This window comes from Pangasianodon hypophthalmus, chromosome 28, assembly GCF_027358585.1.
Source record: "Pangasianodon hypophthalmus isolate fPanHyp1 chromosome 28, fPanHyp1.pri, whole genome shotgun sequence".
Lineage (NCBI taxonomy): Eukaryota > Metazoa > Chordata > Actinopteri > Siluriformes > Pangasiidae > Pangasianodon > Pangasianodon hypophthalmus.
Genome location: NC_069737.1, coordinates 3,645,376 through 3,665,180, shown reverse-complemented (window position 1 = coordinate 3,665,180; position 19,805 = coordinate 3,645,376). Strand labels below are relative to the sequence as shown.

Below are 19,805 nucleotides of genomic sequence, written 5' to 3'. Positions count from 1 at the left end.
TAACACGTGCCAATTGATTGGTGAAAATGAACACGGGGAGGAGAAACGAGAGGTTCTGAAGTTGCAACACTCTCATTTTCTTTCTACCCACATTCATGGTACATTGAGCTTGTTGTCAATTCACTGCAGTTTTTAATTGTAATTTCAACTGTGTCTGCCAAGAGGCAATTTGTACGTTTGAGTGCTTTGCTGAAGGTGATGTTTAAGTGTCTGGTGAAACAGAGAGACACTAATGCCATCTTTAAGAGCTCTACTCCAGTGATTAATACTGTATCACTGTGAGTCTCAGTATCCCTTTTTGCTATATATACATAGTATATATGGCTCTGTGAATGTCTTTTGGTGCTTGTGTGTGGGGGCTGTTTTTACACCTGCGGCTTTTTTTTTTTGAAAAAAAGGTAAAAGAGTCAAAAGATTTCCTTTTAGTTACAGAAGGTAATTTTATAGTTAGATTTAGCATTAATTACCTGCATTTATAATTATTTCAGTGGATGGTCCTCAGAAGGATAGTAAGACAAACCTTTGTGTGTGTGTGTGTGTGTGTGTGTGTGTGTGTGTGTGTGTGTGTGTAAAATGAAATGATTTCTGGTGCTTGTAGTCACAGATGAGAATGAATAGTTTGTGCAGCATGTGGGAAATTAGACTGCTCAGATAGATGTACAGTGTAATACTAACGGATTGAGACAATCAAACAGACACACACACACACACACATTACCATCGAGTGTGATTTGTTCATCGTGTGTCATCATCAAGATTGAAAAAAAAAAGCTTTGTCATGAATAATCTATTAACTCCTCAAAGTATGAAAGTGTTTTCAATCATGTCTCCTACTGCTGATCTGTCTCATCTTTCAATCTGTGACTGCAAAACAACACACACCACCAGCAACAAACAGTCATAGTAGTAATAGCTATAATGGAGTCATTTAGGGGAAAAAAAACCCACTAAAGTTTAAGGCACAAACATTTGTCACTTTTAACTTGTATAAGTAGTAAAGCTACAGTTCATCTCTAGATCCTCTGACTAAAGCTACAGAGGTACAGAGATACAGAGGTGCTAATAAAAACTATTATAATTACATACTTTACTCTGATAATGCTAGCTACATGGTTAATATAAGCTACTGCTAACATTTATTGCTAATATAAACCAAATAAACAGGATTTCTGGCAGGATTTTTAAGTCATTAATTGTTAATTGTTGTCTAGCATTTTCACAGTTCATGTTAGCTAGATGGGTGATATACGCTAACCCGACCAAATTTCTGAAAGGATTTTTAATTCCTAATTGTCTGTTATTGTCACTGATAATGCTAGCTACATGATTAGCATAAGCTTTTCATTCAGGATTTCTGTCAGGATTTGTAAGTCATATTTATAAATGCTAATAACTGACTAAAGGTACAGAGGTACAGAGATACAGAGGCGTTAATATAAACGAAAACAAAATGGAAGCCTTATTCATAAATGTCTGTTATTTTCACTGATAATGCTAGCTACATGCTTAACATAAGCTAACCTGACAGGATTCATGACAGGATATTTGAAGTCATGCTTATAAATGCTAATAATTCACACTGCTAACATTTATTGCTAATATAAACCAAACACACAGGATTTCTGACAGGATTTTTAAAGTCATATTTCTAAATGCTAATAATTCACACTGCTAACATTTACTGCTAATATAAGCCAAATAAACAGGATTTCTGACAGGATTTTTAAGTAGTGTTCCTAATTGTCTATTATTTTCACTGATAATGTTAGCTAGATGGTTAACATAAGCTAACCTGACAGGATTTCTAACAGAATTTGTAAGTCATATTCATGAATATTGACTAGTGACTAGTGTGACTAATAGTGGCTAATGTGAACTAACTTGACAGAATCTCTGACAGGATTTTTAAAGTCATATTTCTAAATGCTAATAATTCACACTGCTAACATTCACTGCTAATATAAGCTAAACAAACACAATTTCTGACAGGGTTTTTAAGTCATTTCCCTAACTGTCTATTATTTTCACTGATAATGTTAGCTAGATGGTTAACATAAGCTAACCTGACCAAATTTCTGACAGGATTTCAAACTCATATTTATAAATGTTAATCATTTTCACTATTAACAGAAGTTTTCTGGCTAACACAAGCTAATCTGACAGGATTTCCGACAGGATTTTTTAAGTTATATGTATAAATTCTAAAATGCTAATTCACACTGCTAACATTCATTACTGATATAAGCTAAACGAAGAGGATTTCCGACAGGATTTTAAAGTCATGTCCAAATTTGCCTCATTTTCACTGCTAATGTTAGCTACATGGCTGATGTAAGCTAACCTGACAGGATTTCAGACAGGGTTATGAAGTAATATTTGTGTTAGCTTCTTGACTACTTGGCTACCCTTGCCGGAACCTCTTTTTTTCTCCCGTAAGACTGTAGACAGAGTATGAGCAGGAAAAAAAGCATGCCTTGGAAATGTATTCTTCTAGTTTTCCAGGTAGTATTCCCCAGATAAGTGTGAAACTGGAATATCTTTGTACTGTAGAAAGAAAATAAAAGTTTCCTCAGAGGTTCTTTGCTTCTTAATGGAGCCACTCAGGGGAAAAAAACAAAAACACCCTAATTTGTGGTTTTGTGACTCGGGTGCTACCCATCTTTAGTTAGAGGACCTAGAGATGCATTACCATTACAACTTATATAAGTTAAAAGATTTCACCCTAAGGACTGACCACTGTTGGAAGTAACTTAACATTTTATACACTGGGGATCAAACTACTAAGCCACTAAATGGAGTTTTAAGACATAATGCATGCCACCCCTAAAGGATACATCCCTTGTAGCTTTAGTTAGTGGAACATTAATGTAAAGGAACATTGTTAAGATACATAATAGGACCTGAAGGACCATTGTGGGGTGCATTTACATTGTTTCTACCCTAGTTTTCTGTAATAGTAGTAATATAACACTGTCTCTGTGTTTGTTTGTGCAGCGTTTAGCCGTGCCCCAGTGCCCATGGCCGTGGTGCGGAGAGAGCTATCGTGTGAGAGTTACCCCATCGAGCTGCGCTGTCCCGGTACTGACGTCATCATGATCGAGAGCGCCAACTACGGACGCACAGATGACAAGATCTGCGACGCCGATCCTGCACAGATGGAGAACACACGTTGCTACCTTCCAGATGCTTACAAGATCATGAGCCAGAGGTATCAGACATGCACACGTCATACGTCAGAATGCAGAAGGAAACGTGTAAATAGCTTGTGGGTTTTGTAGAGATGCCACTCAAGATGCCACTGTTGGTTTTCATAGTCTCTTAGCAAACTGGTACAGAAGTGCTGATCTCTTTAACTATTTATTCAGTATCGATTCAAATCATTATTAATCTACATTCTGGCCAAAAACCTCATTGTTACCGGACAAATGTTTGCGATGACGTGTCTAACAAACCCTACGTACACACTACCCTACTGCACACATTCAGATCAATTTGTCCAGCGAAGATTTGCGAAAAAGCGGATTAAAGAGCAGCCAGATTTTCGACAGGGATGTGTGATGATTAACGCAGGTCTGCAGCTGGATTTCTGAAGGTCTTACAGACATCAATAAGAAATCCCACATTTTAAAGCTTTAGGCCACTTTTCAAATTGAAGCTGAATTTCGGATTGTGAACTTGCTCTGTTGCACTTGGGAACTTGGGAACTTGGGGACATGGCCTAATGAAATTATTAGGATTTGGTTGCATGGGTCACTTGTTTTCATGGGTGAGATAGTTTGTCCTGAGCGGCTTTGGCAAGCCAGGAAAGTTCATGTGACTATGTTTCCATGCACATCAATATTCCGATATTAATCAGAATTTGGAAATATTCTAATTAGTACTGAGTCATGTGAACACCCGAAATCTGATTGCCCGATTCCGATTCAGACAATATTCTGATTCACCAAATTCCAATTCCCACCCCTGGAATATGCCTGTTTTAATCGGAAATTTGTTGCATGTAAACACCTTATTCAGAAGATCCACTGAAAGGAGATATATGCGCATGCTCGGTCCGCTAGGAATTATGGGCGCTAACAGATAATTAGCTGTAGACTAGGTATTCAGGAATGGCAACTCAGGCATACTTACAACAACCACGTATACAGGAATATTCTGAGGCCTGTACGCATATAAACATCGTTTTCGGAATATGGCTGCAACCCTAATATAGACGTTAAACGGAATTTGATGTAAGTGTAGCTATATATATATAATATTATTGTTGCTGCTAACAGTCAGTACTAATATAGACTTACCAAACAGAATGTCTATCATTACACAATGTCTTTCACTGCTAATGCTAGCTAGGTGGTTAATATAAGCTAACCTGACATAATTTATATGTAATATGTATGTTAGTTTATTATTAGAAACTGAAATACACACTTCCTCAAGGGTTTTTTTTGTTGTTGTTTTGCTTTGTTTTTCTGAATGTGGTGTGTGAAATCTATGTTCAATGTTGAGTAAATGATATTGTGTAAAAACCACACACAAGTAAAAGGCAAGTAAAGTTTCTTATGGTTGAGCACATGCAACTATGCCGTAGCAGTGTGTCTGACAGCTGGTGATGCAGAAAGACAACAAATGACAACAAGAATGCAGATTGTTGGCGTTGCTCTGTAAAGCACAAGCCAGCCTGCTAAAACAGACACTTGGCTTTAGACACAGGTTACAGACAGAGAGACTGTGTGTGTGTGTGTGTTTGTGTGTGTGTGTGTGTGTGTTTAGAGATAATTGATCCTTTGTGTCCCATATAAATCTACCCGGAAGAGTCAAACCCTACAAATGCTTAGCAACAAAAACAACACCACAGCCAACAAGTAGCGCTAACAACAAATATCCTATTCTGATTCCCAAACCGAAGCGAGAGGCTATTATACAAGCCCTAAACTCCTACTGCATTATTGATATGTGGCTAAGGACTGTGTATGATGTCTTGACTACAGAGTGAGCAGACTATCTTTGGGATTTTTTTTGTAAACAGAGCTCACCATGTTGCTTCATTAGCATGTGAGGGAATGAAAAGCGAACAAACGCCACGCGAGATAGGCTAACGGCGCCCCCGGACTCGAACGCTTGCCGCAGCTGTTGCTAGGATCCTTCACACCGTGTAAGCCTATTAGAGAGAAGACAAGGAAGGAACTATCCACACACACACACACAAACACACACATACACACACAGAAAGAAAAGCGTTTCAAAAGAACTCCTGTGGGTTGGTAAAGCTGAGCTTTACATTAGTGAATAGCTGGAGAGAGATCTTCTGTCAAACATTGTCTGGATTTGGAGCTCCAAAAAAAAAAAAAAAAAAAGGCGCATATGCATGTGGGTAGAGACACGTGCCTCATTTAACATCCTTTAACTCACGGTTCTTTACTCTTGTCTAGCCATTTGTGTCTTGTTTACCTTCTAACAGATTTAGCTTTTACATAATTGAACCAGAAGCTAATGTTTAGCAGGACGTGGGCCAACTTTAAACCTGGATCATTCTTTTTTTCTATGTGAACTAATTTGTTGCTGTGGCTCTTTCTAAAACATGTTGGATGGACTTGCTATCTGATAGCTCTGTTCGGAAGCACTGCTCTTCCTAGCATGAATTTCAACTCCAGTGGGATATCGGGTTGGTTTTCCGGGCCGCAGGCCACCTGTCCGCATGCACTGGCTTTGCCTGCGTTATCTCGACTCTCCTGGCAGCGCTCATACAAAGCACACGCACACCCACACACACATTCACACACACACACACACACACACACTCACACTCACACAAATCCAGCATCACAAAGCTAACCGGAGGTGCTGATATCAAAGGGTAGTGCTTATGTGAAGTGAAGGCCGTCAGCACCTCTGAGGACTCGCACCTGTCAATACTGATTTAACACTCCAACATGATGTCTTAAGTACTGGGATTTTCAGCATGCCTGCATTAAACAAGCAGATATAATGCAGATATAAGCAAATATAAAATGAAATAATAATAATAATAATAATAATAATTCCACAGCTAATTTTGGAAGTATTTTAGCAAATATTACAATGCATTTGCATGTTCAAGATTTAATTTTGTTTAGTTTGTGAGCACCATGTACAGGCTTCACTACCAAGATATTTTCATAGATGATGAGCCTGTTGGTTTGGCCTGATTTCCCTTACAGCTGTTTAAAATGTCATGGGATGATTCCTCACAGCTGGGGATTTGTGTGTGCGTGTGTGTTTGTGTGTGTGTGTGTGTGTGTGTCAGACACGATTTAAGGTGCAGGGGAAACTATTCTGACCATGAATCAATGTGCAAATAGTTTCCAGGCTCCGTTTTGCCGTCAGGATGGTGAAATCCTTAGCTCCATGCTGTGAAAAGACTGGAAAAGTGTTAGACATCAAGTTTTTTTTTTTTTTTGGAGCTTTTGTCAGTTCTCTTCACAGCATGGAATAAAATAGATGTATTTTTATTTCACGCATGAATATGTTGGAGTCACCAACATCATTTTATCAGGTAAACCTAGCATATAGGTCAGTAAGTGACTGTAGCCAATGTGTCAGCGTCAAAGGACCGCTCCTGTCCAGATCTTTAATTGAGGGCAGCTCTCTAGGTAGTCGGTATCACTGGGCAGCATTTGCTCCTGAAATCTGTTCCTATTCCTAAGGTGTATTCTAAACGCAAGACTATTTGAGAGCGGCTTCACATGTATTCTTCTCAATTTCATAATTCTGTTGAAACATGATGGATCAAAAAGTTGTTCCATCCAGAGAGTATCATTAAAAAGTAACTGCATGTCTGATATCTTTGGCACACCTTTCTGGCCACAGCCTTCAGAATCTTGAAGGATGCAGTCTGATTGTTCTCTGCACCTCCATGTATACGCACTTGTGTATGCCAAGAAAGCAATCTTTTGAACACTGTGACACAGTAAGTGTTCTGGAGAAAGATATTGTTACTCGCCTCAAAACTGTTCACGAATCCCATCTTTAAAAGTTGTTAGAGTTTTTTGTGAAGCACTTAATGATGAGAAAATGACAGGAAAAGTTTGTCTACCATGGCCTCTTCCTATGAACGCAGGCATATTTTGGCTGCGTTTATTGCAATATAGCAGACCCTTTTGCAAGACTACTTGTCTCCTAGCTAGCACTCATAGTAGTGTTGGTAGATTTGCCAGAAGATGTTTGTGGTTAAAATGAATATGAAACTAATGTGAATGAAACACAACCTCATTTTTCACTCAGTTTTCCCAAATTCAGAAAACATTTTGCAGAAATATCGATATTCTGTTTTCAAAGTTATATAGACTCAAAGGAATGACTAAAGACAACATATTCGAACCTTGGTGTCTTATTTTCTGAATTATCACAGCTTCACTAAAGTACGTTCGCGTTTTCTTCATGATAATTGGAAATTGGAACATACAATATCTTTTTTTGTTATTTATTTCTTCATGTATTTTTTATGATTAAAAAAGGAGGGGGTGGCATTTTTAGTTAGTTTTTACAGTTAACATGATAGTTAGCCTTAGTTTCATAGCTAGTTAATGATTAATATCCACAGTTTATGAAACAATTAGCTATAGTACACCAGCATTAGACATGTGACTGTACTTTGATGCTTTTTCAGCTAAATCACTAGTCAGACCGAATGCTAATGGAAATAAAATGGAAAAGCCAATTCACCGAAGGGGAAAGGACCCAGGACGTGAAAAAGACACGCATTTGCTTCTGGTAGTGGTTACTTTCAATTTGTGTTGATTTTATCTAGGTGAACTTGGGCTCAGTGAAAAGGCTCAGTCTTATGAGCCAGTAGAAAACACACTTTTCTGGTCACAACCTTCAGAATTGTAAAGGTTACAGCCTGATTGTTTTCTATACCTCTGCACTTCAAAAGGCTCAGTCTTATGAGCCAATAGAAAGCAAGAAGGCAGGACTGTGTTACCGGGTTGGTAAAATGGAGGTGATTTGATGTTATCTCACTTTTAAAAAAAAAAAAAAAAAAAAAAGACAGACTCACCCCCCAACATATGCTAGGATTTTAGTGATAAAATTCAGTTTTTTTCTCTCTGCATGAGAGGATTTTCTTATTAGCAATATTGGACCTATAAGGTGGACCAGCAAGGTTGGTGTGTCTAATAACTAACCCATTAAAAATTCTGGGTGTGTCTGTGCTTGATACACTTATATCAGCTCCACACACACACACACACACACACACACTGCCATGCCAAGAATGACCCAACACCCAAATTATATGTTTTGCAGTCATCCTGTGGTGGTCCCTTTCCACTGGTGGATGGAGTAGAACCGAACGTTTGCATTGTGCATAGCCACAGATGAGCGAAGTCTGGAAAAAAAAATGACAACTCTTTTTATATTTTAATACATTTTATTTCTGGATGATTGGGTCTCAAATGTTAATGTTATTGTCATGGCTGATTGTATCCTCCCTCGCCTAGCTGTGCTGGAGTTTGCCACTTCAAAATGATCATTGAAATCAACATTCACGCTCGGTTTCTCTCTCCAGACTCAGAGGTCTTCAGTAGCAGTAGTTACAAACAATATCAAACCCATATATCACCTACAGCATGGCAGGATCAAACACACACACACACACAAACAGACACACACGTCCTGTATTAAGAGCAACTTTAAAAGCCAGCTTAATTGTCTCAATAAGACACATTAGCTCTATTAACAATTATACAAAAGCCATGATTGTTTTCTTCTTCTCTACATTAACGGTGGCAGCAATGATGAGTCCTCTGCCCCCCCTGCAAACACACGCACACACACACACACACACACAATTAGCAAGTCCTTTTCATTTTCTCATTCTATGTAAAGTGTATTTCGTTTTTGTCATTTTGTTGGAGGGTGTAGACAGATTGGGTGTCAATACTTGTACTTGTGTCTTCATCTTTATGCTTGTGTGTGTGTGTGTGTGTGTGTGAGACAGAGAGAGAGGGGGAGAGACAGGCAGAGCTCTCTCTTGGAGTTGGTTTCTCCTGCACTAAATCACATCAGATGCTTGAAACTTTTCTTTAAGTGTTCTGCCAGATCTGCGTCTCATAAAACCCTCCAATGAAATATCCATTTTTTCCCCACTATCACAGTTTTTCCTTAAATGTGTGGTTCTGAAGGAGAGAAGGAGGCAGAGGATGAGAAACATTTCTCTATCATCACACATGCATACACTGCAGGTCGAATTAAGTAAAAGAAATCGCAGAAACAACTGGTCCTGAAACATTTTATTCCTTTTATACCACTGGCAATTCGCCAGCAATTTTTTTTTTTTATGAATTAACAAACAACATATATTTTTATCCATTTATAGTTACACATAATATTGTGGAAAATCTGCAAAACAAGTTCATTCATGTTATCACTTACAGTATGTTAGTCATTCCATCTCTGCCTCCTTTTTTCCTCTTAAAGTTAGTAAGACAAAAAAAAACAATATGACTTGTCATGTTACCGAGAAACTCTTGAAAACTTTCCTTTTACAGAAAACTTACAGAAACTGACTGTGATGAAGCACTGACCCTGGAGACTCCTTTCCAAAATGATAAATAAACATATCCTTACAGAAAACCTCACCATATCAAGTATTATATGTTTTTCTTTGTTAAATAACTAATAATTTGTTCTGTAATCCATTTATTATTAGGCTTAGATCGCCAACTACTTGAAGATTAACTATTGTCAGAGCTGCTGTTATAGTAAATTAATCATTATCTTCTGACCAATCTGATTTTAAAATTGGGCTGTGGTATATTCACAATTATTCAAGCTGATTGTGACTATTCAAGGTGATTGTGCTTATATGTGAGATTCCACCATCAGTTTTTATATGACTGTATGACCAAAAGTTTGTGAACACCTGACCGTAACATATATATGTGGTTCTTTCCCAAACTGTTGCCACAAATTTGGACGCACACAGTTGTATAGAATGTCTTTGTGTGCTGTAGAATTACAATTTCCATTCACTGGAACGAAGAGGCCCAAACTCTGTTCCAGCATGACAATGCCCCTGTGCACAAAGCGAGCTCCATGAAGACATGGTGTGTGAAGGTTGGAGTGGAAGAACTTGAGTGTCCTGCACAGAGCCCTGACCTCAACCCCACTGAACACCTTTGGGATGAACTAGAATACTGACTGCGTACCAGGTCTCCTCATCCAACATCAGCGCCTGTCCTCACTAATGCTCTTGTAGCTGAATGATCACAAATCCCCACAGCCACGCTCCAAAACCTAGTGGAAAGCCTTCGCAGAAGAGTGAAAGTTATGATAACAGCAAAAAGAGGGAATAAATCTGGAATGGGTTGTTCAATAAGAACATATGGGTGTGATGATCAGGTGTCCACATACTTTTGGCCATATAGTGTACCGTATGTATGATCATGTGTTCGAATCTTAACGATACCACGCGTACGGTATTTGCCTGCTACATTTTGCATTTTTGACTTAAAGAAGTGCATTAGAGTCTCCACTGAAACCATATCCTCATGCTAATGCAAACAGGCAAGGGTCTAAGAATACCATCAAGCTAAAACTCTCTCAGAGACCTTGTTCTGATGTGGGCAGCTACAAGTCAGTGCAGGAAGTGTAGCAATGGGGTGGCGTGGGTGAACTTGAGGAGGTTGGAAACACGTCGTATATCTGCGTTCTGGATCATGTCCAGGGCTTGGATGGCACACCTGCTTTCTTCAGTTTTTTCAAGATGACTGAAGAAGCTACAAACGGACCGAAACTTACAGATTTCCATTCCTCATAACTACATACCTTTCCCATTCGTTTCACTGTAGTTACTGAACAACTTATAGAAGTGACGTTTGATGTGCTTTAAGATGAAAAATCCATAGAACCGTAATATTGGTCAATTTTACTGGCCAACTGATGTATCAGTCAGGACAGACAAACTGTGTCTAGTTTTGTGGCTTTGTATCGTCGTAGAGGCTGCACCATAGTCTTTGTAGGCTGATATTTCATCCCAGTGTACACTGAATAGAATGACAAAAAATTGACTTGTGAGAGACAGTGTGTGTGTGTGTGTGTGTGTGTGTGTGTGTGTGAGAGAGAGAGAGAGAGAGTACTGCGCCTTGGTCATCTGCGGATATTTGTGGCATGCCTTGTCCTTGAAGTTGACTGTGATGAGAAAAGGAGAGATTGGAGATAGAAATGTCTTTTCATCCTTAACCCACTTCATCCCTCCATCCGACCATGGATATAACATTTGTAAATCGATACGTACTCAAAACAGGATGGCATTTCCTTTTTCCAAAATCCTAGCCAAGATTCTCTCCAAACCCAAACAGAATGGGTCTTAGCACCCATTTAGGGATGTGAGGAAACAGAGCAAACACACCACTACCTTTTGTCATCTCGCACTTCGTCTGGGTTTTGCATTTCCTCTGAAAAACGTGATATATTGGAAAAGAAAATGGCTGAGAGACTCTGTCGCTCTCGAAGCCATCTGGTTTGTGTTTTTCTGCAAACTGGATGTGTGAGCAACTGACATCTCTGCATAAGGAGAATTAGCCCCTGCATTGATCTGATGTAATTATCCTGAGTTACTGCGTATGACCTCTCCAAATAAGATGAACTCTCTCACATCCATCATATAAATCACAGGCCTGCATTTCTGTTTGAACGTGACTCGTGTTCGAGTCCGGAATATTGAAATAATTACAGAATGGCGCACACGCCAAAGGAATGGACGGCAGCACAGGGTGGGTCACATGCGAAATGTATAAAAACTGGGACTACCTGTGCACCCCTGGGATCCAGAGGTCAACATATACCATATGGGCTTAATTTCAGCCTCGAGCTAATACAGCCTCAGGTCTAGACTCTTCGTAATGAGTCTCACTGCAATAAAAGAAAAAGTTAAAAAAAAGATCTAGGCACTTTGGGCTGCTTAGCTTTCCTGAAATTCATACAGATTTATTTTAAAAAATGACCCTGAATTAGCAGGACTACAGCACATTTGAGCAAAAAGTGGTTTAAGGGAGTGAAATTTGATGCAAACCCTATCTAATGAGTTCTCAGACATATAATGATGATCAAACCTCAGAAGGTTAAAGAAATGCAGGCTGCATTAAAAAACAAATCTCTGAAGAAAATTAGGAGGTTTAGAGAGAAGAACTGTTTCTGAATGTAGGCTTGCTCCCAGAATTTAAATTGTGGGCTCATCATCTGTCTAATTCTCATCGCATGCCTGGAATCAAAACTGGGTCAAAATACTTCTGAGTTTGTGAGATTTCAGCCTCTAAAAATCATAAAGATTGAGCTTGAACATGATATTCACAAGTGGATTAAAACTTGCAGTGGTTTTTCAGTTCCAACACTTACTTAATGTATGAAGGTTTGGGAGTTGTAAAGAACATGTAGTATACAGTCGAATGAAAAAGTTTGTATACCCTCAGGACAAAATGTGAATCTCTAGGGTTTGTCTTTCTTACTGCCCCCAGACTTTTTCTCATCCTCTGAATAGCTTTTATACCCTGTTCCAGAACTTTCCATTGTTGACCATCCCAGGATTATCGAATCAGGAAATGACTTTGAATCTCCAGTGAGATTGAGAAGCCAAGGTGATAAAATATGTATCCAATTGTTGTATAGCTAGAATACATTCAGTGTTTATAGCGTACATTGACAAATTAATGGCGGACTGCTGGTTACCCCAAGATAGATAACTTTCTGGACAAATTGAGCTAGCTGGCTAGGTATCGTACTACTAATGTTACAAAGCTAGCTAACAACAAATCAGTTAACTCTCTAGCTAATTACTCGAGGATCTAATACATTTACTCTTCTCAAGAATAGATGTGTTTTCCATCACCTCAACACTAAGAGACAAGTAAAGCGTAACTACATGCGGAGCAGAGTCCATCACAAATTGGTTATTTCATTGACAATAGATTTACTTCACCAGTGAATTACCATGCTCAGTAGGTGTTTTAGCGAAATCTTTCATTTCAGGGAAATTGTCCTCGTCTGGATTCGGGCACTTATACTCAAGATTTCTGTGTTGACTCATCCTTTCTTTTTTTTTTAATTTATTTTTCTTGCCCTTGTTTTCTTGACTTGCTATGAGACATCTGACGTTTTGCCACATATTGGTGAAAAATCTAACTGTTTAAATAAAGAAAATATATATAAAGCATATAAAGGAAATGCAAACTGGTGACAGATTAAAGGAAAAAAAAAACAGTGGCTGTGTTATGCTGTAGAAGCATTTGACTGACATGGGTTGGGTCCACTTGTCACTTTCCAGGAAGACAATGTACTCATCCAAAGGTTCACTGTATGGTTTGATGAGTATAAAAATGATATAACTAATATTATGTGGCAGTTTCAGAGACTTATAGAATCTGTGCCGAGACACAGTGAAGCTTTTCTCGTGGCTCATGGTGACCCAAAACCTTTCCAAGACATACCTACTTTAGGATATGTATATACTGTAAAGTATGATTGAACACTGTTTACAGTGTTCTATATAACACAGACGTGAAACTATGTTAAAAAAGAAAGAAAAGAAAAAAAGTTCTCAGAGCATGTAGAAGACTTTTGAGCCAAAAGGTCCTTAAACCAAAAACGTCAGAAAATGTCACCCAAACCTAGAATCTTTAGCTGAGAACTCATATCACAGGCTGTGTTTATGTGACAGAATGGAATTTAAAAAGCAGAAATGTTGGTTTGGCAGGCAAAAGGACAGATATGAAAAGAGGCATCAGAGAGAAGAGCTTTTGACAGGAGAAATGGGTATATCTCTCTGAGGAGCAAAGTAAACATGGCAGTAATAAAAGCACTCTGGTGTTCTGTCATTATTACTAGAGTTTAAGCCTAAATCCCATGTGTGTGCGCGCACACACACACACACACACACACTCCGTATCTCACTGTATTGTCTATTAATAAATAACAAAGGAGCTACAATGAAGAATATGAAAAGAATGTTGATTTTTTTTATTTTTATCTCTCTTTTTTCCCTCTTTCTCTCAATTCAGTTCAGGATTTCAATGCAAATTTGCCAAAGAAGTTATGAGGCAGTCTGAAATGAACACCACTACATGATGTTGTAGCAAATATATAATATAGATCTACATGACAAAATGACCTATGAATTTATTCCCTACCCTCTTTTTATCTTCACTCAGCAGTGTTGAATGTTCAGTTCTGATCAGTCAGAAGGTGTTGATTAATTTTCTTTAACAGCAGCTTTGACAGTAGTTCCATATGACAGATACAATAAATGGATTAAAAACGTAGGTAGTTGATGATATAGTGACGTTTCTATGAGGAGATTATTGTTTATATAGAATTTTTGGAAGGAGTCTCCAGTGTCAGCGCTCTGCAGTTTTCTGAGATGGGCAGTCTTCAAGAAGTAGAGCTTTATGCTTTGCAGTTTCTTGATAACATAACAAGCTTATTATCTTCAAGAGAGAGTAAAAAGAAAGGCTGGTAGAAGAATGATAGTTTATAGCTATCATAACATAAGTGTTAACAGGAACTAGTTTCTCGGACGTTTCACAACATTATACGTATCTATAAATGGATAAAAAGAGGAATGAAACTCAAAAATGGTCACCCTGTTGTTGATTATTTTCCGATAAGAGTACACACCACCGTGTTTTATTCCTTACTCATCTCAGTATTGGTCATTCTGTTGGGGGGGTTGGTGTGTGGGGGGAGACATCATCAAACTTTACAGCAACAGCTGCAGTACAGTCTGCAGATTCTCCTCCTAGAGCAACTGGCGGAAATCTGAGATGCACCCTATACGTTTATTAAGGGATATTTTCCTTGTGTTGAAATGTTTCTCAGTGAAAGACTAAGTGCACCTCTGTCTTGCCTCACTGGGCTTAAATGGCCTATGCATCTGCCAAGTTTTTACATCTTCCCTTTTCTATGGCCAGTGAGTCGTCTGTACTCGGCCGTGATCTTTCCCTGACAGTGAAGAGATGCATTTTATATACTCTCAAATCGACTCACGGTTTTAGTTTCAGCGCCTTAAAGTTCCAAATAATTTTTCATTGCACTGTTGTTCATTTGATTTACTCTGGTTTCTGGGTTTGTTGGCTTGCGGTGTATTTCGAATCCTTTTTTTTTTTTTTTTTGAATGAGCAGTGACTCTGCCCTATAATGATGTGTTGGCATTTTCCTTTGTGCTTATATTAGGCATGCAGAGACTCTGTGGGATGTTTTTCCCATCTATTGTAGTCCTGCTTATCGACTGGACCCCATAGTACATACTTCACACCCGGAAAGCAAATAAGCATAATAACACTCTCACTGCCTATTTTGTGGAATTTTCATTTCATTGCATAAAAAAGCTCTTTGTACTTTTTTCTGTCTGTCTGTCTCTCTGTCTCTCTCTCTCTCTCTCTCTCTCTCTCTTTTCTGTCTTAGCCATAGTGACAGACACACAGAAACACAAAATGTTTAATAAGTTGTGCTCTATTTCCGTCAAATGGGCCGTGGTCACACACTATAAGCTTTCTTCAATGTAGCTCTCTGTTTTGACAAACCAAAAGGTCAAAGGAGCACAACAGTGCAGTTACGCTCTTCCATTACAGTTGATTTCACCCTGGGGCCTTTAACACATACATCTTGTAGTAAATTCTCGAGAACATGAGGTTTCAGCTAAGCCTGAAGTAACTAGCCTTATAGACTGCAAGCATCATTTAGTGACTGTTTTTTTTTTAGTTCCTTATCCCACGTTCTTCAGTCTGCTATATAGTCATCTGCTGATGTGTGTGCGTGCGTGTGTGTGTGTTGTCCCTGAGCAATGAAAGAGCTTGTTGAGTCAGAGCAGGTGGTGAAAGGGACCCTGGGAGATGACGCTCTTCCTCACATAACCCCCTCTTCACATTCACACGCACATGCACACACACATAGCAACTCCCTCTGTCCATCTCTCTCTCTCTCTCTCTCTCTTTCTCTCTTTACTCTCAAAATATCTCTCTTCCGAGCTCAGGCTGAATCAGAGATTACAGCTAATCTGTTCATTGGGAAAAAATGCTGGACTTTAAATGAAATTAGATATGGATGATTCATAAAAACGAAACTCACTTTATTTGCATCTCATTTCAAGGCAAATCAGTACCTGTAACAAACTGAATAAATAATTTACAGTCGGCCCGTGTCTGTGTCCGCGTTTGCTATTCCTGCTCAGCAGATATGCAGTGCCCTTTCACAAGCTGTTTATATTCTAAGTCTACTAGAGCAGGACTTGAAAAGTCTGGCTAGCTGATTTTTCAAATTTAGTAGTCAGTTGTAACATTAACACAGATTCAAGACACAAAACTGACGAGGATTTTGGGAATAAATGCGAGACAGGTTTACTTAACTGAGACCAAACAGGTGGTACAGGTGAGAGCAGGTAGATCCATGATTCGGAAATAAATTTTCTCAGAACAACGAAACTGGACAGTAGAAATTTGGAAAAAAACATTGCCGTTCCAGTCGTTTTTCTGTGATCCTGTGTTCACTGTAGCCTCAGATTCCTGTTTTTGGCTGACAGGAGTGGAACGTGATGTGGTCTCCTCCTCATCAAGGTTCAGTGTGTTCTGAGATGCTTTTCTGCGCACCACGGCTGAAAAGAGTGGTTATTTGAGTTACCATAGCCTACCTGTCCACTCTGACCAGTCTGGCCAGTCTCCTCTGACCTCTCTCATCAACAAGGGATTTCTGTCCACAGAACTGCCTCACAATGGATTTGTTTTTTGTGGCTCGCACCCTACTGTGTGAACTCTAGAGAATGTTGCACATAAAAAGAGATCAGCATTTTCAGGAAATACTCAAGCCAGCCCATCTGGCACCGACAGCCATGCCAAGGGGGATTTTTTTCCCCATTCTGATGATTGATGTGAACTTTAACTGAAGCTCTTGACCTGTATCAGCATGATTTCGTGTATTGCACTTCGGCCACATGATTGGCTCATTGGATAATTCTATAAATGAACAGAAACAGCCTGGATGTGACACCAGTCCATCACAGGGCATATGCTAAATGTAATTACGTAGGATTTATGTTAACAGAATCTTTTCTGAGTAATTTACCAACACTGGGAAAATGTCGATGTTCCCAACAGTATTATCTCATTTCCAGTGTCATTATACCTTAACTAGTTAGCTAAGTCATTAGCTTCAGTAATGAGCTAGCATATGTTCAGGGTCTGTATTTCCCAGCTGCTGTTGTCACGATTTTAACCATTTGAATAGTGAGTATATGGTGTCTTCTTCCAAGATTATATAACTACACATTACACATACATTTTTGATAAGCTGGTATTCACCAAAATGGCTGCTAAAATAAAGTTACAGTAGTGTATCCAAGGCGAAACAATGAATTTCTGGTTGGTGGATTCTTTGCTTAGCTTTGAGGAGTGGCATGTAATATGCTGTTATCAGTCTTGAGTTTTGTAGCATCCAATGTTTTGTAACTAGAATTCAGTGTTTTTTAAACTAGCATCTAACTAGCGTCCACCATTTTGGCAATCACATTCTAACTAGACTCTAACATTTTAGAATTAAGACCCTAACTAGCATCTCATATTTTATAACTAGCATCTATTAGCAGCCAACATTTTATAGCTAGCATTCAACTTTTGGTTTTGTAACTAGTATCTAACTAGAATCCAATTTTTTGTACTTAGCATTTAAATAGCATAAAATTGTTCATCCCTGGCATCTAACTAGCATCAAAACATGTCTTTCTTTGCCATTTCTATTGTCGTGGGTAATCTTTTTAAGCCCATTGTTCTGACTTTTACCATTTCTGCCCTTAGTCCCTCTGCAGGGGGTGCTCTCACAAGCAATGCATTTGGGGTTGGGGGCAGAAACAACCTGCTGGTGTCTACAAGAGCTCTCTCTCTCTCTCTCTCTGTGTGTGTGTGTGTGTGTGTGTGTGTGTGTGTGTGTGTGTGTGTGTGTGTGTGTGTGTGAGAGTTTGCGAGTTTGTGTACACCCTCAGTAGGTGCCCTCATCACAGTCAAACAGTGACTCAAGCTGTTTGTCTGGGATGCATTCCAATCTGAGCATCACTCCCGCATTTTTCCTCTCTCTCCAGCCGTCTATCTCTGTATCCTCTGTCATTTTCTCTCTTCCTCAACCTGCTCTTGTCTTCTGTAGCTGCCAGCCTGTGTTGGGTTTCAGGATTGTAGTTTGCGTTTGTATCCAGTAGCACCCCTGGGGAGATGGCAGGAGAGCCATGATGCAGGAGACACACTGGGAATAATAGTTCAGTGTGTATCCTTTCTTCTCTTTTTTTTTTTCCTCGGGTTATGGTGAGACTGGTAGTTCTCGATCATGGTTTAGTGTTTCCTCCTGTGCAGCACACTGCACATCTGAAGGGTGGTATGGTGATATTTGGCAGCCTATATGGTTCTGGGCTATACATATTTGTATTTTTTTTCTGTATATTTGTATAAATGCATAGTGAAGAATATACGATACGTTTAACAAATCCCACGCAATGTGTATTGATAGGCAATAGGACTTCTTTTTTAAACTGCTTTCATCTATGAATAAGTTTAGTTAGAATTTTCTACAATGCCTGACTCAACATTTTCTGAACTGTTTACAAATGCTTTTTCATTACCTCCCACTAATCCTTTAAACACCTGATATTGATGAGTAATCGAGCAGTGCGTCTTTGTGAGTCACATTCTTCAGCCCTTATGTAAGTGGTTAGCATAAACACCTACATGTAGCATTTTGTGTTTCAACTGTTTTCTGTGAGAAATACTATAGATCATTTAGATGTGTGCATACCCTGTCATTTCTTCTTAGCTAGATGTCTCCTTCAGGCAAGCTTTGCTCTTTAGTCCTACCCCAGAAAAGTGGGCTTGGGAGAAGCCTAGCAAGCTTGTGCAGGTTAGCCTTTGGCCTGCTGCATGCTGTTGTGATGCTAGCTAGCCCCCAGTGAGGCCTGAATGCTAGTAGCAGAGCATGCCAAAGCTGTGCATGTCAATAGTTCTCTGCTGGAAACTCTGGAGAGAGACACATTCTTATTCATGAGCCTAATTCAATCAGCACCAGCGGGGAACTGCTCCCGCAACACGGGCATGGATATAGCAGGGAAAAAGAGAGAAAGAGCTGCAGAGGAGAGCGCAGAGGAGCTAAAGTGAGTGAAGTAAACAGGGAGGTTGAGACAGAAAACTCAAAAGGAGGGATGAAAAAGGGAGGGAAATGGTTGAACAAGGCGATCTGGGGAGACTGACGGGCGATATGATCAATATTTTATAGCACAGTATTTTGATCTATAAAACAGCGTATATCATGATATACATTTTTATTTATGCCATCTAAATATCATGATCTTTTGACAACTAATGTTTAATACCCTTTTACAAGGCTTACTCCAAACCAGTTACTTCCTAGTCAGCTCTTTGTCTTTGCATCTAACTAACATTCAAAGTTAACTATCTTCCAACATTTTGTAATTTGCGTCTAACTAGCATCCACCATTGTGTAACTAGCATTTAATATTTTGTACCTAATATCCAACTTGTGTCAAACTACCATCCATCCATTTTCTGTACCACTTATCCTAACATACATGTACATAACTTATCCTAAGGGGACTCGGGGCACAAGGCAGGGGACACCCCAACACACACACACACACAAACACACACTCATACACCCATTCACTCACTACAGACAATTTAGAGATGCCAATCAGCCTACAGCACTGGGGAGGAAACTGGAGTACCCTGAGCAAACCCCTGAAGCACAGGGAGAACATGCAAAAAGGAAGGACAGAAAGAAAAGGA

The 19,805-nt window shown here is 39.2% G+C and overlaps 1 protein-coding gene across 12 annotated transcripts in view; it reads left to right on the top strand.

Annotated features, from left to right (window-relative positions):
* Positions 1-19,805, top strand: part of LOC113545763 (adhesion G protein-coupled receptor L3) — a 289,900-nt gene that overhangs the window by 123,270 nt on the left and 146,825 nt on the right. For all 12 annotated transcript variants that reach the window (XM_026945335.3, XM_053230930.1, XM_026945333.3 and 9 more), the window contains one exon: positions 2,995-3,208. In XM_026945335.3, the coding sequence (XP_026801136.1) occupies positions 2,995-3,208 (214 nt within the window). The remainder of the gene's footprint in view (positions 1-2,994; positions 3,209-19,805) is intronic.